Raw genomic sequence first — 22,340 nt, forward strand, 5'->3', positions numbered from 1 at the left:
AAGACAATGAAAAATGGTCAAAGTTTTCCATTTTATTACTTTTTTTAAAAAAACAAGATACATAAGAAATAATATGTAAAAAAAAAATTAGTTTGATGTTACAAACAACTTACTGCAGTTAGGAGCTAAAAGCTAGTGTTACACCAGACAAGTAAACACATCTCTCTCCAGTTCATAACAGTATCTTTTTATAGGAGCTGCACTTCCCTCTGAGAGTGGTGCAGGTTCCAGGGATGAAGAGGAGAATAAAGGAGACACATCTCAAAACAGTGGCTTGTCGCTGAATAAAGCTATTGTTCTATCAGATATCAGTGTTAGTCGTTGTGGACCTAATGGTATACGATTCACATCCTACAAAGATGTCCTGCAGTTTAGAGGAAAAAAAAATTAAATAAACAACAAGCGAGTCTTCCACAGTCTTAACGTAGCTGCAATGAAATTGCCTCGTCACCAAACACAATTGGCCCACGCAACACGTCCCTCCAAGAAGGGCTTCCACTGTCACTTTAATGGAACGTGACAAACCAGGCCTCAAATCGCAGCCCTTACTGAGAAAAACAGAAAGAATGACCAACATCACTATCCTTTTGCGCCTTCACCCAGCTAAGCACAAAGCCATCTCTGTGCAGTGCGCCTGGCTGCCCTTTCTGAAAAACTGGTAGAAGGTTCACTTTGGCAAATGGGAGTGATGGGGGTCAGTCTGAACCATTGTGTCCGATCCACAGACAGACAAAGGCCCAGAGCTAGATTCTTCATCAGTGGCTTCAGTCAGTAGCAGTTCTGGTCCAGTAGAGACCAGAAATGCTGGTCTCTACTGGACCAAAGAACAGGAGAGTTCTCTGTAGTGCCCTGTTTTTCAGTCTTTCAATCCCGATAAGCGTCCTCCTGAGAATGAATTCCTCTCTTATCAATATAAATGTCAATTACTATGAACATTGTTTGAAGAATATTCATTAATACTGATGTGATGCGTTTAAGGGCAAGTTTGCTCACTGAATGTTCTATTTGAAGCCATTTAAAACCTATATCTATATTCCTCTGGTCATATAACGCTTCAGTATACGTGACCAAGCTTAAGACATTTTAACAATTCTTTTAAGATTTTATTTTATTTTTTTAAATCATAGTGGTATTCAAATGTACATAATCTATTAGTGCAATTCTTAACATGCGCAAAGGAGTTGGTGGCAAATGTAATTCCGTTAGACGGTTTTCAAGCTGCATGCTTTTAATATTTTATAGTTACAATCTTAGTGTATGGTCTGCACAGGCTAGATTAGCCCAACAAAAGTACCTTCAGTCAACTGTACTCATTTTTTTAATCATCTAACTGAAATTTCATACATGACTTATTTTTGCTTTGTTTTCACCAGTGGAGGGGGGATCTGCTTCGAAACAAAGCCATTACATGAGCATGGTTAAGTGAATCAATGGTAAACTGCACATTAGCTTGTAGCAACCACTCTCCAGTGTTACTGTAATACTGATCTGTATTCGATGTGAGTGCACCATAGACTGAGCCGAGGTACACCCCTCCACTCAAGGCTGTGCTTTCATGAAACAATGCCCTGCCCATATAAAGGATCCTTCCTGGTAACTTCTTCATTAAAATATGTTAGCGCTTAAAAAAACTCAAATAAAACATGAGAACATAACAAAATTAAGAGCCTTTTTATAAATCTTTCTGAATTATATTCGATTCGTTTTAAAGGGGGTCAAAAAGTCTGGGTCATGTCAAATCGGTCTTTCAGGAATCGGATAGGTGGTACCTGAAGTCTCCCCTCAAAGTTTAAGGCAAACTGCACGGGGTCACGTCGGCTGCCCCCACTGTGTGTCCATTGCCAGGGTTCTGCCATTCACCTTCGCAAAGCGGCCCTACATCTGGTGAGATCCAGCAGGGAGCGCAGCCCACTGAACCGGTTAAGGCAAAGTGCGAGACTGTGTGTACCCCTCGCTTCTCCTCCACTGAGATCCATCCTACTGAAGAGTCTGAGAAACCGCGTGTACAGTCTTGAGAAATTTAGTGCAAGTAGGAAGACTATTTCATTGTGATGCTTGCCGAGCGGCCTACCGGTCACCCCTACCAGTCCTGGTGACGCGCCCAGAGAGCGCAACGTCACTGACAAAGATATATGGCTGCTCATTTGACTACTGTAGGAAACCAATGCAACTCTGCAGGTCTTTCAATGGACTGCATAAGCTTACAGCGACGTATTCATTTGCCTGGCGGGGTTACGCCATCTATAAGGAAGTGGTTGCCCTGTCTCAACAGAATTCGACCCATCACCGGGGGGTGCCGACCACCCCCCAATACCCACCTGATGGTGGACCCAGTGCTGGTAGGGTGTTGATCTGGACACCGTCCCAGGACGGCCTACCTCCCTCCTCTCATTGTTCTGTGTACAGCAGTCTTCCCCTGAACTCTGGCACCGGCTGCTTGTCCTTCAACATCCACAGTCAAATCAACTGGATCACCTTAACCTGTCTGCATTTCGGCACAAAAGAACATTTCTGCCACTGCAGAATGTCGGTGTAGTCTGAGATGTAAAGTAAATAAACATGCCACTGCGTACAATATCTCCCATTCAAATTAAAAGTATAAAATGAATCAAATATTGTACCATAGTGCCAACAGACTGTGGAGAAAGAAGCTAATTTACAGTGTATAGTATTTCCAATGGTGGCTTAAAAAACATTAAGTGGTCTTTGCTTCGGGGAGTTACTCTTGCATCAAAGGTAAAATGTACATGATAATGGCAACATACATGATGAATAACCAAGTCCAAAGTGATGCTAGACATTTTAGTACTGCGTCTGACTAAAGGACAGCTTTTTTTTAAATTGTATAAAAAAGGACATCACTACGAAAATGCATCAGCTGTTAAAATACGCAGAGCTTCAATATAAAGTGCTTCATTACGTTGAGTTATTATACAGTTTCTTATTAAAATATTGTATTCCCTGGAGTGAAACCATAGTAAACATGTTACACATTGGTAAAAATAAACATTTGGAATGTCTACAAAACGTCCCAATAGGTGATTTTGGTCAAGCTGAACTGGGTCCAGGGGCCTGGGGGGGAAAAAAGCGATCACGTCTTAATCCAAGCACCTGGCAGTTCGGGACGAGCTTGCATGCAACTAGCACACGACGTCTCTCTCTCTCGTTAGTGATGGTGCGGGATGAGGGGGAAAAAACGAGCAACGGAACTGGACATCATGCAAAATGCAGGAGGGATGGACCCAAAGTAAAAATTCAGGCTGGGGAGATGGAATGGAATGAAAGCCTGACGCGCTGTGCTGTCGGGAATCGCCGTGCCTAGCGGCGGGAAGGCTAAAGCTCGCGGCGCTCTCGCGCTGACGTGCTGGAGCCAGACGCAGGACCTATGCGCAGGCGCAACTCGTTAACCGTTATTCATACAGGGTAGGTTGACTGAGCGCACATGCTCTTTTGCAGCAGCGCCCCTCGTGAATGCTCCCCCAATAGCCTAACCTGCATGTCTTTGGATTGCTGGAGGGAACCCACGCACAGAGAACATGCAAACCCCACACGGAAAGGCCCCGTCCAGGATTCAAACCCAGCACAGTGCTAATCCACTGCACCACCGTGCCACCCAGTGAGAACCCATAATGAGCTCAGCAGGTGGGAGACGGTTAAAAACTTACAGCTGCCCCACGGGAGCAACGGTACCCCTCAGCGGTAACAGTTCTGCCTTTGAGCGCCAGGGCAGACAGGCGGGGTCAGGGGCCTCGTGTCACACACGCTTTCGTCTGACACGTCATTATCCGCGTCAGAAAACGGTATCGCCTGTGCTGACTTCTGAAAGCACAACGGTGATAAGGCAACAAAAAATAAAAGAGGTCATGAAAAACAAACAATAAACAAACAACAAAAGAATACAGCCAGGAAAAAGTAGAAAAACAAGCAAGCAGGAAAAGAAAAATGGATGAAAAGTGTTCCTTGGTGAGAGCAGGAGAGATGGAATGGTGAATAAGCAGGAGGATGAATCTCAGCAGGCGGACACGGATGAAGGCTGCAGCAGCGTGAAGAAGAGGAAGAGCGTGGAGGCGGGCAGGTAGACGGACAGGAACACAAGCATGTCCTCGGTCAGACAGAAGACCAGGGCGCGCTCGGAGAGGGCCCAGTCCGCCAACACGCACGCCAGCAGGTAGTACAGGTGGAACTCCTGCACCGCGTCCGACTCGCAGCCGCCACTCACCATGGGCTTCGCCTCCGCGTCGTCTGCCTCCTCCGCCCGGGCCCGCCCCCGCTCCGGCAGCGACTTCCTGCTGTTCTCCACGAACTCCTGCGCGGTGGGAGAACGAGAGCCCCGTCACACCCCCGCCGTCGCCGCGGGAGCCGAGCGGGCGTTTCGGTCGCGACGGCAGACAGACGCGCGCACCCCACGGCACGTAGAGAGCCTTTCCCTTTCAACTTTCACTTAATCACCCACCTTGTTTCATTCCGCATCTGCATTGGCTTAATTAGTCCAGAAATTATTGCCATGAGCACATGCAAATTTAACTGCAGCCTTAGATCAATATTCATTTGCAAGCAGCCTTTCATGATGTGTGGTGCTTTATAGTTTGTTTTTTATTATAATTTTTTATTTAAAAAAAAAAGCTTTTTTTTCCCACTCTGGGTGAAGATGCTATCAGACAATTCTTAGACCTGCTGCTCCTTTGCTGTAGAAAAGCACTCTATGGCAAACTCCCACTGGGGCTCCTCTGACAACCTTAATCACTTCATTTATATGGACGAGTACCTTAATTGTTCTTTTTTAACTAGGCCTGAGACGGCGTTTAAGTTTTTACAGAATAATCAATGCCGGGATCCTCTTACTCGTGGCACCAGTCCTGTGGTGGGACTGCATCACCGGGCTCTATCAGGCCCTCCTGTTTGCAGCCGCACTCAGAATGATGCATAAGAGCTCTCTATTAGGCCTCTGATCTGTCCATTGATCTTCTCCATAATGCATTTTCTCTCCCCCAGCTGTTCTCCCACGAGCACGCGCAGAATTACGCACTCGTGCTGGCACCGCTCTCTGGAAAGAGCTTTCTGGCTGAAAAGGCTTTCTGCCTGTGATTTCTGAAAAGGCGAATGTAAAGGATGTTCACAGTAATGGAAGTGAGGGTCTGATATATTTAGGAATTATTGGTGGGACGGAGACTGTAATTTGTGTCCCTGAGAACATAATGCCAGAAAGCATGATGTATCCAAAATGAAATATTATATATATATGCATAAACAGTATATTTTATGTTGGTGTGATCCTTTGAAGGCGAATACACACAGCCCTGTGCTGGCCTGTTCTCACAGCAATTTCAATATGCGCTCAAGAAATAAATTAAAAAACACGCATTTAACACTACCTCAGAGGCCGGGTTCAAAAGAATTAGGAGGGGCTACGTTACAGTGCTGCTTAGAGCCGAGGTCCAGGGCAGGGAGATTTTACCTCCCGTCCACACCTGTGTGAAACCTGCGGGGTTGGGAGGGCCTGCTGATCTCCTTGATCCCGCTCCACCCCACCCCGCCCCCAAAGCCATGCCTCACCATGAGGGCCTTGTCCATGTAGAACTCCTTGCCGGGACTGCCGTCGTTGTATTTGGTGTCGATGGCAAAGCAGAGGAAGAGGACGTCCACCACGATCTCGAAGATGGAGAGGAAGCAGTGGGCCACCAGGAAGGCAAAGAGACAGACTATGATGAGGGGCAGCACCCACACCGTGTAGTCCCTCTGATAGTTCAGCGCCATCACCCCGGCGAAGGCCGTACAGGACACGATCAGCACCTGAGAGCACATTCACAATACAGTATCATTCATACTTAGCACGCTACGCTAATCATTATCTCTGCTATGGTATCCCTCAGATTTACAGTGCTATCTTAATCTTCATCTATGTTACAGTACCATTCAAATTGATCATGCTAATCTTTACCAACACTGCAGTATCAGATTTAACATGCTACGCTAATATTTTTCTATTTTACAGTAGCGCTCATATTTACCACACTAACCTAATCAGTTTTGACAAGACAATTCAAATTTATTTGTTATATCTGCAGCATATGGCCAGCAACTTTAGTCTTCAAACAGTGGATCAATAAAATGCAACAATTCAGAGAAGAACCGCAGTTGTGTTGTCCACTCTCCTGAATCACTGGACATTCCAAATTATGGTGCCAATTGGGCATGTTCAGCCCCACACTGGGTACCAATTTTTCTTTTAAATTAAATTAAATTAAATTAAATTAAATTAAATTAAAAATTATATTAAATTAAAAAAAAAAAAAACTGAATTGTTATATTTTATTGATAGGATCTATTCTATTTGGATGCTGCCACCTCCACCTACCTTCCCCAGGAACAGAACGAAATCCCCCACAGCATTGATGGCGGCCACTCTCAGCGCGTTCTCCACCAGGATCACGAAGGCGTCCCTGGCGGAGGTGCAGAAACTGGTGCTGTTGATGGCGGTCGCTGCGTAGGCGTTCTGCAGGAAGGGGGGAGGGGGGAGGGAGGGCGTGAAATGTCACGTGAGCGCAGCTGCCACTGGGGGGTGCTACCGTGCTGGTTAGGACATGCTCGGCAGCCCCCCTGAGCCCCCCCCCCGCAATCTTGCATTCAGCGAGCGCGCCCACCAGACCAGCTCACCTGATTCAGATAGTTCAGGCACTTCTCCAAACACCACAAGCAGCAGATGCACGCGTTCAGCATGCAGCGTGCGCAAGCGTTTTCCTGCAGAAACAAAAAACAAACATCAAACCGGGCTCTCTGTGAGACAATTCCTCCCAACCAACCCTCAAATCCAGCCAAATGTGAAATTGATTTTCCCTTGCCGTTCTTTATACTGGTATGGCACCGTCTGTATGTCCAACAGATGAGTCATAGACCGTAGCTGGCTGTATTCAGGGGCACAGCTGGCTCTGCCAGAATCCCCCCGGCTTCTCTTACCTTCCCCTTGAGCTGGTTGTGGATGTACATCAGGATGAAGCGGGGGATCTTCACCAGCGTGATGATGAAGGCCCCTTTGGCCACCGTGCCCAGGTGGTAGCGGACGAGGCGGAACACGGACGACAGGATGGGGGTCAGCGGCAGCCTGGACTTGTCTCTGCAGGGACACAGAGGAGACGGGATAGAGACCCGCCCCGGCTGCGTCCGAGACTGCCCCCATATACCCTAACTTTCCACACGGGCGCTGATCTTTTCAACAAGTCATGTTGAAACACTCTGATCCATTCTTAATGAGAGGGATCAGCAACCTCTGATCAGTACCAATTTAATGAGCAGAATCAATGATCTCCAGTAGAAACTTTTTGTGTCCCTGAAGGTGTCAGGGAGTCAGCACGCAGTTTGGAATGCAGCCCTTTACCACAAGGAAAGGCAGACTAACGCAGAATAGAGGATGCGTCCGCAAAACAGCTTCATAATAATTAAATACAGCTTAGTTATGCTTGAGCACAAGCAAAGGGAAACACCAACGAAATTAGGCAGTTTAATAAACAGAGCACGTTCGTCATTCCTCAATACTATGATTGGTTCGTTGATTATGATTGATGGCATTCATTTACATTTTAAAATTCCACTGTATTTGTTATTCCATGGGATGCAGACAGATTTTCATACAGCCCACCAAAGAACATTTTGACTGTATGACCATTGCTTAAAGTAATGTGGCTTCCATCTCCTTGAAGCTGCATTGTTGCAATGACCAGGATAATGCGAGAATAGATTCTGTTATGTTCCCCTGTAGGTTTCTGTTAGTACGCGGTATAAAATGCTCCTACATTATCACAGAGCACATTATCAGCATTCATAACCAGATTCGTTCTAGCTAAAGGTGCACCTTTGTGCAAACAATCAGTTAGGGCATTCATAGCTCTTTGTATGAAATATATTGTGCACTACTGATGAAATAAAATTTTCCTCATTATATTTTTAAACTGATTACTTCTCATTTAATTATTGATAAGAGGATTTAATTATTGCAAAGAGGAGATAAATGGTTGTTTCAGTCACACATGGATGCTTCCAATTTGTACTTCTCTGAACTGAAATGGTTTTGGCTGTTTGCAACTCCTGGCATAACTTATAAAACATTTAGCTTTTATCTTACATTTCAGGAATTACAGAAGAAATAATACTAATATTTGACAAAAACCACAAAGACAGACTTTAAATTGAAATATGGTGAAATACGTCACTCATTTGAGGCTCACTGGTCTGAGCGCCATTCTCATTGGTGGACTCCCCGTGGGCTCACCTGGTGAAGTAGTAGGTGACCACCGCCCCGGCGACGGTCATCTGCTGACAGGCCAGGATGAACTCGCTGATCCATATCAGACCCACCGCATGGTACCAGCTCATGTACTGGAGAGGCCCGGTCAAGCGGAACTCCACCAGTCCCGTCTCGTTCTGCACCGGGTTACCTAAAGCCACGGGGCACAGACCCACTGCGTGAACACAGCGAAGCAATGCAGCACAGCCCTCACTGCAATACGCCCACCTGGCCTGCATTTGACCTTTCGTTTCAGCCAAAAACCTACAGACAGGTAAGCACCACTCTGTTTGTTTGGTCCTTACAGGTTTATATTATAAAAGTTAGCATGTGGTGTGGGTATGACTGACACTGCTGTTTTTCCCCCAGATATTTTACCTCAGAACCTCTGATTGGTTACAGAATGTGTGTCACACATTATTACAAATATTACGGCCATTCTGACTCTGAAACTTCCATCCAATCAGGGGTATCCAGCAGGTAACAATTGCACCAGCAGGTGACGCTTGTTGGGCACCCTCAGCAACTCTAAGCATACTGCACAGCCAATCAGAGCCTCTCTCTGCTTCTCCCTGAAGCTATTTTATTACCAGTGGTGCCGAGGAACAGCAGCACCATGATCCAGTAGAGCCAGAAGAGCACGAGGGCCAGGAAGGTCCAGAAGGGCTGGAAGACCAGCAGGGGCAGGTGGATGAACACCTTCCCAGCCACGTGGAACAGGGCGATGGTGAGCGCCACACGTTTCCTCATGAAGAGCATCAGCAGCAGCAGGATCACCTGACCAGGATGAGGAAACGGTCATGCCTAGAGTACAGCTATGGCTAACTGAATGATTTCGGTATGACACTACATCTACTCAAAAACAAATCCATTCTTCTTTAAGACAAGTACATCTCACTCAACTACTGCACTATACCTTCTGTCCATAAACATGCTAATGTGATACAGTTACAGTATGCAGAATACTGTACAGGTATTCCCAACAAATATTCCATGATTCCCAACAGTTTTCATGTTAATATTTCAATAACTTTGGTGTTTCAAATCCAATTATTTGCTCCAACAGGAAGAATGTTAATAAATGTAAACTGAAGCATAAAAACTATTCTCTCATTTCAAATGATGTATTTTTTTGGTTGTCTCAAATGGAACATCCACACCTGCATATGGAACCTACCGTGAACACAGTGGCAGCAATGGCGTAGACCAGGAGGGCTTGAGTGTTGTCACTGGATGATTCTTGTTCTTCTTTAACTACGGTAGTTTCATTTGAGTTCATCCTATGATCCACATACAGCCACCACAGTACACCTGTGCCACCTACAATGGGAGAAACAGAAATCGCTACACACAGTGCTATGCACATATGTTCATAATTTTGAAATTTAAAAAAGAAAAACTTTAAAATACATAACTGAAACTATGGAAGCCCTGAGTAAACGTCAGCCTTCTCTCAAGCCCAAATAAACTGCACTGTTATATGATTTCTCCCATTTTGTTTTCAAAGTTTAGTTATGTTTAGTACATAAATATATAAATAGCAAGTCATGAAATCAGAAGGATGGATGAAACAGAAGTATAATTAGTGTGTTGAATGGAGTGGGAAAACTACAGGCGTATGACAGATGGTCCATTCTTCAGGAGCTAATGATCTGAATCGGCTCGATAACAAATACACGCTGTCGATTCAAATGACTTCTAAACGTACAACCAAAAAGAGAGAAAAATCTCAAAGGATTAATTATGGAAAATACATCTTCAAAGTTACACTCCGACTCAATCGGCTACAGTGAGCAGCACCAGTCGACTTTTTGACAGGAAGTGACCTCACCGAGGGATCCCAGGACCACAAGGAAGGTGAGGATCCAGACCAGCACGGCGGAGATGTAGCGGATGATGACCATCAGGAGCATGGAGAGCACTGCAGGAGACGCACAGAGAAAGCTCACTTTCTCAGCCCAGCTCCCGCCATCCCCTCGCCACAGGGGAGCGCATGCCCGTCAGGTTTCTCCGTAATTATGCATTCATCAGATCGCTCTTCAATTTGGTTTCTGCTGAATGCACATATGCGCACCTACAGAAGATTCACGTGTTTGCGCAAGCGGTCTTCTTTACATGCGACGTCGTGCGCACACAAAGTCAACTCACTGTTAACATCTGAACACCAAAAAATTAATTAGGTTAATATCAACTTCTGTAAACATATACACACCATATAAGCATGATGTGAATAATTCATCTCCTGTAAATGGAAAAAAAAAAAAACAGATGGGACAGTGCTTTACCAAGTGCCAGCAGACACAGCCCCAGGATGATCTCCTTGCTGGCCATCACCCCGGCGATGAGGCCATGCAGCACGCTGTTGTCGTTGACGAAGGTGATGACGGCCTCGGCGAACTTGGTGTAGCAGGAGATGTCCACTGGGGTGCAGCGGTTGAACACTGGGAGAGACTTACTGCGCAGGGACGGAAAACAAAAATCACTGGTACTGACGACTTTCTGTAATTCCTTGATTTGGAATATCAACATGGTAAGAGAAAACCTTAAGGACCACATACTAATGACTTAGTCTACTGATGTGCAATGGCCCTCTCTAATTGTCTTTATAGAAGGGATGTAGACTGTGCACAAGTACATTGAAATTGAAAACTGGAATGTCACACAGTGTATTGCGACATGTGTATCAACAATTTCCAAGGTGTTAATTAGTTGTTTTTTGTCCTGAGTGTTGTTTCAACATAAAAACAATAAAAAATAATGTTTAAAGGCACACTGCAGGATTTTGCCTTGCTGCAGTCCTGTGTTAACAATAAAAAAAGTCTCCTCCTCCGTCTTCAATCCCGCCCACTTACCCCTAATACCCTGGCTAACGTAGCTAGCTGGACAGCTTACAGGTTCAAAACAAAACAAGTCAAATCTGTGTCACATTTCATCCTCTTGGCAAACTTATCAGCTGACGCCACAGAGGAAACGCAATTCCAAAATTAACTCTAGTTCTCAAACGAGCCCTGTCGGCTTGTCTTTTTGCTTCAATGTATCTGGGCTCCTTGGCTAGCTAGCTAGCAACAAACTCTCCGCTGAAATCTGGTCCCAAACCAGAGGCTCTGTAGTCACACCCACCGCTCCCCACACAGAAAAGAGGGCCACGCCCAAACCCGTTTTAGAATTAGTACATACAGCTAAAAGTGCATGAATTCAGTGCCAGTACATAAAGACAGAGATAACCAGTGCATCACAGACACGACTTAGCATGATTATTTTATAATATTTGCAAGGTAATAATATGCTTGCATAGTATGCCTTAAAAAAAATCACAGATACTGAGCAATACTGGAAATGGGATTCAAGGCCAATGGCTACACAGCAACTTGGTGGGAAGTGAGGGAGACTCATTTTCTTATATGGGCATCAATGGCAGTGGCCACTAAAAATAAGGGGGACCTCCCAGAAGACCTTGAAAAACCTTGTGTACCTTTGTAGCAGTCACAGACACTGCGGTAATAGGAACTTGAAAACCACACACTCTCCAACTTTGACATAATGCAGCCTGTCGGCTCAAACACTGGCAGCACTCAAGAAAATTAGTCCATAGAGGTGATGAGCAAATGGTAATCTTCAGTTCAGCTTGATTAAGGCCTGTGTTTAACTTGAGTTTAATCTGTTTACGTACCTTGGTGGCACAGGAAGTTTAGGGCATTTAGTTGTCCTTTCTGGAAGGCTGGGATATCGATGAGCAGCCAGCTCATAAGAGCAGAGTTCAGACCCTATAAAAAACACACAGAACAGTTTTCATGTGCTGCCAGTTGTTCCGATTGCATTACAGACTGCAGCAGTATTATTACATGGGCTTGCATAAGCACAAAAATGATTTTGCCGTCTCACTCCACCTCAGCAAAGGCCTAGTATAAATCCTGCCAGGAAATGGCAGCCGTGCATCACCCAGATGGGTGCTACACCCGGGTAATAACTGCAAAAAGGGGTCCCTCTAAGGGGATGAAAAAGAAATTTATACACGGATAAAAGCACCGAAGGAAATTTTAAAGGAACCTCAACTGGAAAAAATGCACTCAAAATGCAGAGAAATTTGGAATATCTCTCTCTGTTACAAAACTGCTTACTTTTTTCTAACTTGCTTTTTAAAAGGGTTTTTGTGTGTTGTGTGTGGCTATTATTATTAAGCATGTAGGAGCAAAGCACAATGGGATTACTGAGTGTGGTTTTCATGGATATTGATTTGCAAAGTATTTACACACTGCCTTGTATCAAATTAGCAGCTGATAAAACCACACCCCTGGATACCAAGGACAGTCAACTGTCCCTTCAAAAAGGGAGACTTTGGATTCAAGGTGCCAAAAATCCCATAGTGCATTGCTCCATTGTGTTAACAGACAAAGGCCAGAGCCTTCTAAAAACAAATAACAAAAAAGAAGCAATTTTGAAACGGGAACCAATAGAGATACTCTCAGAGATACTGGATTTTGAGTTATGTTTCTTTTCCCCGTGGAAGTTCCTTAAAAACAACTGGAGATTTTGAGTTCATGTTTTTTTCCCCAGCGGAAGTTCCAATTAAATAACTGCCAAGGTACTACTATGGGCCTTTGTGGCGAGAGGGTGTGGGGACGGTCGGACAGTCGCTTGCAGTCTTGCAGACTCTGGAAGAGATGAGCTGGCGACAGTGGTGACATTGCAGCGGGACATGGGAGAGTAAATGCAGCCTTTGTTTGGCCCCGCCTACTCGGGACTGGGTGCAGACAGTGTGAGACTGTGCGACTCTGCGGGTGATTGACAGAGTACAGGACAGAGTGAGGCAATGGCATGTGATGTCACGCCCACCCCAACCCCCATCCCCCCACCCCACCAAGTCTCTGCACTCTGAGAATCTTTGTCTCCCTGATGGGAGGGCAGAGTCCATGATTCCCCATCACTGCCTGATTTCGGGGGTGGAGGGGTGGGGGGCTGGGGGACGTCCGTGACGATGGCTCTCTGCTCACTCAGAGCAGGGCACAGCTGTCTCCCTTTCAAATTAAGAGTAGAGTCTTTACAAGGGCACAGACACCGCATCCTCACGGCGCACATGCAGGCATGGAGAAAGTTCACTCATGCTTACAATCATTTTACTAGCGTTCCCAGCGGAAGGAGAGGGTTGGCCTCACCGTTCACCATGGCGAACCTCTTGAGGTCTGCGTAGGTCTTCAGCTCCTGATCCGGACAGAGGGACACGCACAGAGCCATGGACTTGATTCTCCTCTGCACAATGTCAATATTGCAGGGGTCCAGGAAAAAGACATATCTGGGGAAAAAAACAAGATTAGGAAATAATATCAACGGGGGGGAAAAATGCCAACACAGGAAGCGGTCAGCCTTAACTTGTTTAGAAATTTCAGTCGCTACGAGAGGCCATATCGGAATTCTGTGCAAGTTCTCTTTATAAACATTGTGTAAGCCCTTGTTTTGGAAGCTGGTTACGGGAATCTGAGCAAGAGGCACACCCGTAGCACATCCAACATGCCCCCCCCCCCCCTCGCTGGGCAAAGTGCCTGTCTGTGTGCGCCAATCCGAGAGAAGTGGGCAGCCCGCCCACACTGAGAAGCAAGAAACATTGTGCAATACACACATCTGTACACTGTCAAATATGTCAAACAAAGCTTAATATCACTGTACCAGCTACACTGCATATTACCCAGACATGCTGGAGACAAAGCATCTTTCCACGGTAGCCTCTGGTATGCCAAAAAAACAATAGAATAACCACCCAGTGGGCAGACAAACAGCCTAGTTTCTAACCCAGCTGGAGAGAATAACGGAGTCAATGTACCCCACTTCCACAATCCCCTTTGCACTGTCTAAAATGCTTTTAGGTAGGGGGCAATTAGCCATGCTACAAAGATCTGAATGCTAATCATCAACATAAGTTTCAGAATGTTTAGCAGTTCAGAAACTGTCGAACAAACACATAAAATACAACTAACACACACACGCTGAAGTAGTTCCAAATGAAAACCAAGCAAACCTCAGTCTAATCATCAAAGAGAGTCTTGGGATCAATCAATGAAATGACAAACAACACTGAAGCAGCTTTTAATACAGTGAGAGCCCCTATGAATGAAGATGCTAATCCATGCAACATGAAGTGTCAACATTGGCATTTTCATTTTACTGAGACTGCCTGGCCCTGGCCTGAATACAAATTACTACCAGATGAAGGGATCTGACAGCAACCTCAAAGGACTACCGATTTCTTACAAAATAAATTGATCAAAACGACAGGGGCACACATATTCAACAAACATTTTTTATCATAACTCAATAACAATTGAGTTTTCCTATTGTTTTTTTTTTCCCCAAAGAGAACTCTAGCTAGTACAATTACTTCATTAAAAAAAAAACTAGCCTAATCTATTAGCCATGCTTTTACTTGAGGGACTGAAACGTTCGTTTCGGCACACTAGAGAAAATCATTTTTTGGAAAAACCTGTTCGGTGGTGTCCTTTCTCTGTGTGTCCGTAACAGTTGCATTTCCTTTAGTTCCCCAAGAATTCGCATCGGAAGGGGAGACGGGGGGGAGAAAACGCAGACTGACAGGCGTGCGACTCTCGAAGGAATCTGTCAACAGCTGCCCCTCACCGCAGCCGTACCTCAGGCGCGCATGTGTGTGTGTGCTTGTGTGTGTGTGTGTGTGTGTGTGCGTGTGCGTGTGTGTGCGTGGTGAGGAGGGCCCTCCACCGCCAGGCACTCCTCTCAGAGTGGAGACGCCCCGCAGGCCCCTCACTCCTCATTACCTCCCCCGGCACGCTGGGGCTCCGCTCCCCGAGTCCCTCCGGCCCCCCCCCCCACCCCCGAGTCTCCGCCTTAATAGCCTGTCTGCGGGCACCTTTTCACCAGCAATTACGCAGCCCGCTCTGCAGGCCGGCCTAAATCCACAGTGACCTCGGGTCCAGCGCTGGGCCCAGGCTCGCTTTCCTACCAGAGAGAGGTGGAAGGCCTGTCAAGTTGTCCTAATTAAGCACATAATTGCTTGCCGATCCGGTAATAAGGACTCAGGATGAAAAGCTTAACGCCCAAGAGGGGAGAGCGCTGAAGGGCATAAATCATCACTAACATATTCTCTGATTCTTTACTATTACTGTATAGCATGCGCAGTATGTGTACCATTACACACATGCATGCGTTATATATAATGAATATATTACGTATGCACATGTATGCATATATACACACACACGCGCACACACATACGCACATGCACGCACAAAAAATCTTGTAGTCATTTCCATTTGGTTTTTTTTAAAGAAGTGAGCTTTTTTTGGATGCCACAACATAATCTGTGCCACCTGTTCAAGTCTTCTGAGGGATGAGGAACAAACAGAGCATGAATGTCAAAGCTTTATCACTAATCACTCCAGCATCAATCAATAGAGCAAATAAAAACTTGAGCTTTAAGGAGGATCTCACAAGCCTTCGCGTTTACTTCCGACAGCTGAGCCCGAAGAAACGGCCGCCTTTAGGACCGAAACCCAAAACAACACGCCGACAAAGGCCGCAGACCGAGCGAAATGCCTTCCGCTGATATTAATCATTGTGTGTTCCCGCTCTGTGGGATGTTTGTAACGGGCCTCGTTTCAATGACCGATGTCGATGCGCGTCAGATTCGCCAGCCGTGTGCAAGAGGGCCTCTCTGTCTCCGCCGCTTCACGGCAGCAGTCGCCCCGGTTTGCTGTTCACGAAGGTGTGAAGAAGTCTTAGCGGCGGCGCGGGCTGCATCAGCAGAATGCCGGCGGAAGAAAAGTGGAGCAGACAGAAGCGCTATCTGGAGAGAGGGCCTCGTGTTACAGCTCCGCAGACTGCTGATGCTGCTTCTGGGCGACGCAAAACAGGGGCCGGCTTGCGCCCACCGGCCCCCTCCGGAACCGCAAGCCCAACAGCCCCGAAGTCTCAGACTGACACACACACACACACGCGCGCGCGCACAAAAAAAACACGAACGCGCCCAAAAAGCTCTGTTGTCTGCCTTTCGGAAAGCTCGCAGTTCATCAGTGAGATTGTTCGGTAAACCTTGAGTCCTGCAAGCCTGGCCCAATTCTGAAAGGCAGGATTAATGAGGCTAACGTTCATGTAGGGCCTTGGAGAAGCTCTTCCTCAGCTCCAGCTACCCTCCCGAGTGTGCCAATACATCATTCCGTGAGGATACGGGCCAGGCTCCGTGTAGATGCCGAGGAAGATCACAACAACACAAAGCTTTACACAGGGGACAGCAAGCTAAGGTACAATGGCCCACTGAAACGTAAGACAGAGCTTTGCCTACTTCTTCAAATGAAAAACAGGGATGGTTGTTTTCGCATGGGAAGAGAGGTCTGGCTATAGCAAGAAATTCAATGCTGCCCTCAGACATTTGGGGAATAATATGTTTTCTCCTTTAATGGTGGCCTTTTTAATTGTGTCATTACTCAGCAGTAAAGTTTCCAACTATGAATACAGTTATGTTCTGTATACGCCATGATGATGAAAGATACATTTGGGGAAGACTCAAAATTCTGTATAATTACCCAACCATTAAGAGCACATTAGTTTCATTCTCCAACCCTCACCCCCTTCTCCACCCCCAAGAAAAAAAAAGTGTAATTCTAAGGTAACACAAATGAAGGAGGGCAAAATTCCCATAATGATCCAGAGTGTTAGCCTCTATTAATTAAGGCAAATTCAGAATAAATACCAGCTAAATTTCTAAAGAAGCTTTTCTAAAATCTTGCACCAGTAATGAAACCATCATAAAATTTAAATGCATTAAACATTCACATATTTTCTCAGAGCATTATGACATGTAAATCTGTCAGCAGGCAGACTAAATGTGGAAAATTAACCCATTGACAAAGAAGAACAAACGAAACACCAAGTTACGCCTACAAGCTGTTACGGTTTCAAATGGCTGTCAGCAAAGCCCTGGTGGGAGGTGGGGGAGGGGGAGGAGAAAAAAAAAACAACTCACTTTTTGTCAGTCTGATCCAGGCCGCTGAGTCTGATGCCCTCTATCTGTTCGTTGTTCTGGCCACAGGTGTTCCCATAGCTGTCATATCCGGATATCAGCCGAGAGGCTGCCCCCGTGACGATGGTGTAGCCACAGATGCCTCCCTGAGAGAGGGGTTGGCATCTGTTAGCAGATCCGTGGAACGCGTCCTTGTACCGCGCGCATTTCCACAGGCGTTCCCGTGACTCACTGCGGCCACTTTCAACTATGCGGGACACACTCGGCAACTGACGCCTTAAAACGACATGACGACTCCCCTGGTGAACGGACCTCATTAAACCTAATGACCTGTGAAGGTGTTCCATTCTTTATGTGGAGTAGCACAACCCAGTGTCATTCTTACAGAGTCAACGGTGTCCATTCGGGGCAAGGCCAAAATAAGGAACGTGGCAGAAAAAAGGGGCAGGAGATAAGCTACACATACATATGAAGCCTGCAATTTGAATGAAGTACTGACCTCACTCAAGTTTGGAATATTTCCACTATTTTGTCAGTAATACTGCTCCTTTGAAGTAATGATCCAGCCAACTGCATTTCAAATTACTGCTGTTTTTCAATGTGCTGTGATTTATATTGTCTTACAATTACATTGGCCAGATTTAATCAGGTGTTTGAAGCCACAGGAATGCGGTATTAGTGAATCCACTGAGATAAAGACCTCGCAATACCTCATGAGTGCACATCATTTACCCTAGGTGCACTAGGATAACCGCCCCACAACCATCTATATTAATGAATGTGACACCAGCATAAATTAATACTGGCATTGATTTTGTAATATCATAGTAATATAATACAACTATGCTGCACAATTACACTTGCTAAATTATGCTCTGTCTACGGTGCAACTCAGTCAACCAACTATAACGTAAACTACACCAGAATGAACAAAAGAAAAATGACGCAAAGCCTCAGATAAAATTTTACTTACCATGCCAACGCAGAAAAGTAAAAATATAAAGAACCATGCAATGTCTGTGCAACTCCGATCTTCCAAGGGTTTCCATTCTCTCTTTGTCCTCTGCAAAAAACAAACAAAAAAACAAATAAACAGAAAAACACACAAAATCATCTGCCAATACGACCGTTGCTCATTTCGTTATCAAATATGCACTAGTGATGCTAACCTTAACGTACGTCGATTAACATCGTATTGTGACGCTCGACAGGTAGAACTGTACTAGAAGGGTAATAAAAGGTGAACTGGTGTACAATGGTAAGTTTTAGCTGTTGAAGAACGCATAGTTCACATTACACAAACGCTTGCAGCAAAAGCACATGCGTATAGCGGTACCACAAAATCCACAAGCTGAGTGAGGAAACGCTGTCATTTGTGTTTACTAGACAGCTATATAACGGCGCGTATACAAAGAATTTCCATGACAATGATAGGGGACCCTTCCCTTAATTCGATGCCTGGATTTATTTCGACAGTTGAACTATCACAATAATTCACTGGGGCACCATATTGGCTGTGAAAACGACAATTATCTCTGTCAGATTATGTTTAACAAATTAATAAGATTAAACTGCTGCACAGAAGGTCGCCAAAGAAGAAAACAAGCTACATCCTACACAGTCGCTAGCTAGCTGGTTAGCTTGCTAATCAATGCGCAACTGAACACAGCTATGCAACGTAGCTAACAACAATTACTACACACAATGTGAAATAACGTTACACATCACTGCATGGTGCGCTACGACGTTTACACATTGCAAGCGCATTCGATGAGGAGGAAACAGGCTCTTTACCTCTGTACTACCGCTGCATCCCATTGCAGGCAAGGTTTAGAATCCCGAAGAACTTAGCTACACCACACAAGAACAAAAACCCAAACTTGCAGGGAGTTGACGGTGTCTCTTTACCCTGCATAAATTGCAATGTACCCACGAAACGATCTGCTGAACAGAAAAGTCATACAACCGGCCAGATCCTGCCTCAGTGCATGCTAATTCTCGGTGCTCTCCCTCCAGGTAAGAAGGATTAATACTTTAGGATTTATCGCGCCACACTTCCTGGTGGGTTTTGCAGGTGTAGCCGGAAAAGGAATATTTTCAGCCACTCACGACTTGAGCTTCTGCAATCTGTGGTCGAATACATTTCTGAGGCTGCTGGGAAGATGGCGGAACCCGCGAGTTTCAATTAGCCATTGTCTTTTAACCAGAGACTGTAAAACTAAAAGAGTTTAACGGGTAGGCTGTGCTGTATGTCGTCTGCCCCAGTGTCGCAGGTGTACAATATTTCGCACGACACCGGCACACAAGTGTAAGCACAATTTGTATTCATTGGTTACATTTTTTCTGGGTTGAAATAATAATTTCAATAATTTTAAACGAAGTATATGTCATTCTTGAATCTTGTGTCCTGATATAGCCTATTACAGGTTCTGCCTTTTATGATCGTGTAAAGAATGTTGCTTCATGCATTGATTTTGTTGATGTGTTTTGTCTCACGACTACAGTCTGTGAATGTTAATGTGTTAATTTGTCAAGAAAACCAATTTATTTTTCCCACCGAGAAAATTGTATCGCATCTTTTATTGTCCAGGCCTGCTATTAGCTATACCTTAATTAGGCTACCGTATTTCTTATCGAATATAATAAAAAACGATGATCTTAAAGTACAATCTTGCATTTAAATGCCAAATATGCTCTGTAAACAGTAAAATATTCGCTAAATGGTTTCAAATGACCATTTTGTAATAAGCATTAGCCTACTAGACTAAAGAAAATAACAAACTCAAATAATTCAGCACCCACCCTGAACACATGCAAAAAATCAAAATGAACAACAGCGACGTCTGTGTCTGAGTTTGACGACTGAAGGTAATAAAGCTCGCATGTGCCATCGCACACACCTATGCCCTCATTCCCTAAATACGGAACACGTGAACTTTTCATTATGTAGGCCTATGCCAACCATTTTCCTTTTAACGGTTCTTTCAAAGCTGCAGAGTAATAGGCCTAGATAAAGTACAAATGATCTATTCACGGCATCTAATCAAGAGATCCGCTATTTTTTTTTTACTTAGGTAATTAAAAGTAATTGATAGGCTGCTTTCTACCATCAACATATAACCTAGCCTATCAACAAGTGGAATCACTACTCGTGGACATCAGTACATCCATGTTATTAATCTGCCTTCCACTACTCTTCACATAGGTAAATCTCAATAAATCTAATGTTACAGCCCAGCTATATCAAATTAATTCCCTTGTTTGCTTGCAGTGTGTCAAGGTCAGGAAGTCAAAACAAGATTGCACTTCAGTTTCGAACACCTATCTGTCCACTGCTTTCAGTCTTAAAAAAACAATTGTATACCTTTCTCCTGGGTCTTGATTGATGGGAACCTCCTGTCAACCTCTTACGATCACCCATCTTCCTTGGTCTGCTGCATTATGTGCAGTGTCTTGCGATGTTTAGATGAAGCCAGTCCCTGAAAAAATAGGGCCATTGTTCTATTGTTTTCTGTTGTACCAGGGAGAGCGTGAGCATGCTGAGGGAGGTGTGTGTGTGTGTGTGTGTGTGTGTGTGTGTGCGTGTGTGTGTGTCTGTGTCTGTGTGTGTGTGTGTGTGGGTTTGCAGTAAGTGCGCATACTGCATGATTAGTATATGACATCCCTCCAGCCAGACAAGGGGATTGAGTGTGTGTGTGCATGAATGAGTCTTGGGATTACGGCTGGCAGTGCCAGGGGCCAGATGAGCAGAACATAATAGCAGGTCAGGCCAAACTGGTGAGGACATGGTGTGTGTGTGTGCGCGTGCGCGTGTGTGTGCGCGTGTGCGTGTTTGTGTGTTTGTGTTGGTCAGAGTGACCACGTGGGGCAGACTGGTCAGTCAGTTCAGAAGACCAGAAGTATGATGTTGACAGCTTGTTTATGGCCCTATTGCTTATCAAAACAGCCAGTTAAGAAATGGGGAAAGTACATCTCATGAAAGACTTCCTGTTTTTTTTTAATGCTCATTCTATTTTGTCAACTTTTTTCCTTGCAGCCTTCTACACTCCATTGCATGTCTCAGTGTATTTAGCAGAAAACAGTCTTATTTGTTCCTGTTCCTGTAATAAGCAGAATAACTATATAATAATAAAGTACCATAACTAAAAGATCTCAGAAGTGTGACACTTCTGAGATCTGTGTCCAGTGGCCACTGTGTTCACTGGACACATCTACCAAAATTCCCCCAAAGTTCTTTGCTCAAGTTTTACTTCTGCTGTGATGACACATATAACATGAGAACTGCTTAGTGATCATTTTCATTCAGTCTAAATATTGTTTTATCCTAACAGCTTTTTTATTTATTCATGTATTATTATTATTATTATTATTATTATTATTTTATTTTGGGAAGGAGGTTGTGTTATCTGCCACAGCAGGGGTTCCCAAACTTGGTCCTGGGCCCCCGTTGTGTATGCTGGTTTTTTTCATTCCAACCAGTCGTAATCCCAGAATGTGTTTTTTTTTTTTTCTTAATTAGGTGCTTTTCACATTTAGAGAAATAATTTACCCTCTTAAGCCACGTTGTATTTGAAATAGCCATGTATGCCTTAAAGAATAAAATTCCCATATGGCTATTATTGTGTTATACTGCAAACAATTGCATAAAAAGAGGAAAGAAATTAAAGACTGAAGTGAATCAACAGGCTTCTAATTCGTGAAAGTGTGTACACTGGGCAACTAAAACTAACCATCTGGAAGAAAATTGATTCAAAGATGAAGTAGATGATAATGAGACAAACATACATTGTGTTAAGTTTTAGGAAGAAATTTTGAAAGAAATTGAACATATGTTCAACAACCTGATTAGAAGCCTATTGATTCACCTCTGTCTTTCCTTTGATAAAAAAAGTTACCTTTTATGTAGTTGTTTGCAATGTAGCACGGTAAGCACAATGTAGCGCAATATCAACATGGGAGTGTTATTTTTCGTGAAATAGAAAGCTATTTTATACATATGGCTTAAGAGGGTAAATAATCCCTCTAAACATGAAAAGCACCGAATAAAAAAATTGCAGCTAGTTAAAATTATGGGAATGTGAT

General features: G+C 44.5%; 1 protein-coding gene across 5 annotated transcripts; it reads right to left on the reverse strand.

Moving 5' to 3' along the window:
* Nucleotides 1-17: 17 nt before the first annotated feature.
* slc44a1b (solute carrier family 44 member 1b) lies at nucleotides 18-20,731 on the reverse strand. 5 transcript variants are annotated; one of them, XM_035425514.1, is made up of 16 exons: nucleotides 20,623-20,731; nucleotides 18,232-18,321; nucleotides 17,262-17,404; nucleotides 13,432-13,568; nucleotides 11,949-12,042; nucleotides 10,564-10,733; nucleotides 10,110-10,199; nucleotides 9,456-9,598; nucleotides 8,869-9,055; nucleotides 8,264-8,429; nucleotides 6,955-7,111; nucleotides 6,655-6,738; nucleotides 6,356-6,493; nucleotides 5,554-5,790; nucleotides 4,220-4,306; nucleotides 18-3,072 (listed from the first exon to the last, which is right to left on the reverse strand). In XM_035425514.1, exons 1-16 carry the CDS (start codon nucleotides 20,677-20,679, stop codon nucleotides 3,049-3,051), a joined length of 2,004 nt encoding a protein of 667 aa, XP_035281405.1. In that variant the 5' UTR covers nucleotides 20,680-20,731; the 3' UTR covers nucleotides 18-3,048. The 5 variants fall into 5 exon arrangements, with proteins under 5 accessions (XP_035281405.1, XP_035281404.1, XP_035281403.1 ...); XM_035425513.1 differs by having other exon boundaries at nucleotides 18-3,816; XM_035425512.1 differs by having other exon boundaries at nucleotides 18-3,819.
* Nucleotides 20,732-22,340: the final 1,609 nt, after the last annotated feature.

Source organism: Anguilla anguilla, chromosome 7 (assembly GCF_013347855.1).
Source record: "Anguilla anguilla isolate fAngAng1 chromosome 7, fAngAng1.pri, whole genome shotgun sequence".
Classification (NCBI taxonomy): domain Eukaryota; kingdom Metazoa; phylum Chordata; class Actinopteri; order Anguilliformes; family Anguillidae; genus Anguilla; species Anguilla anguilla.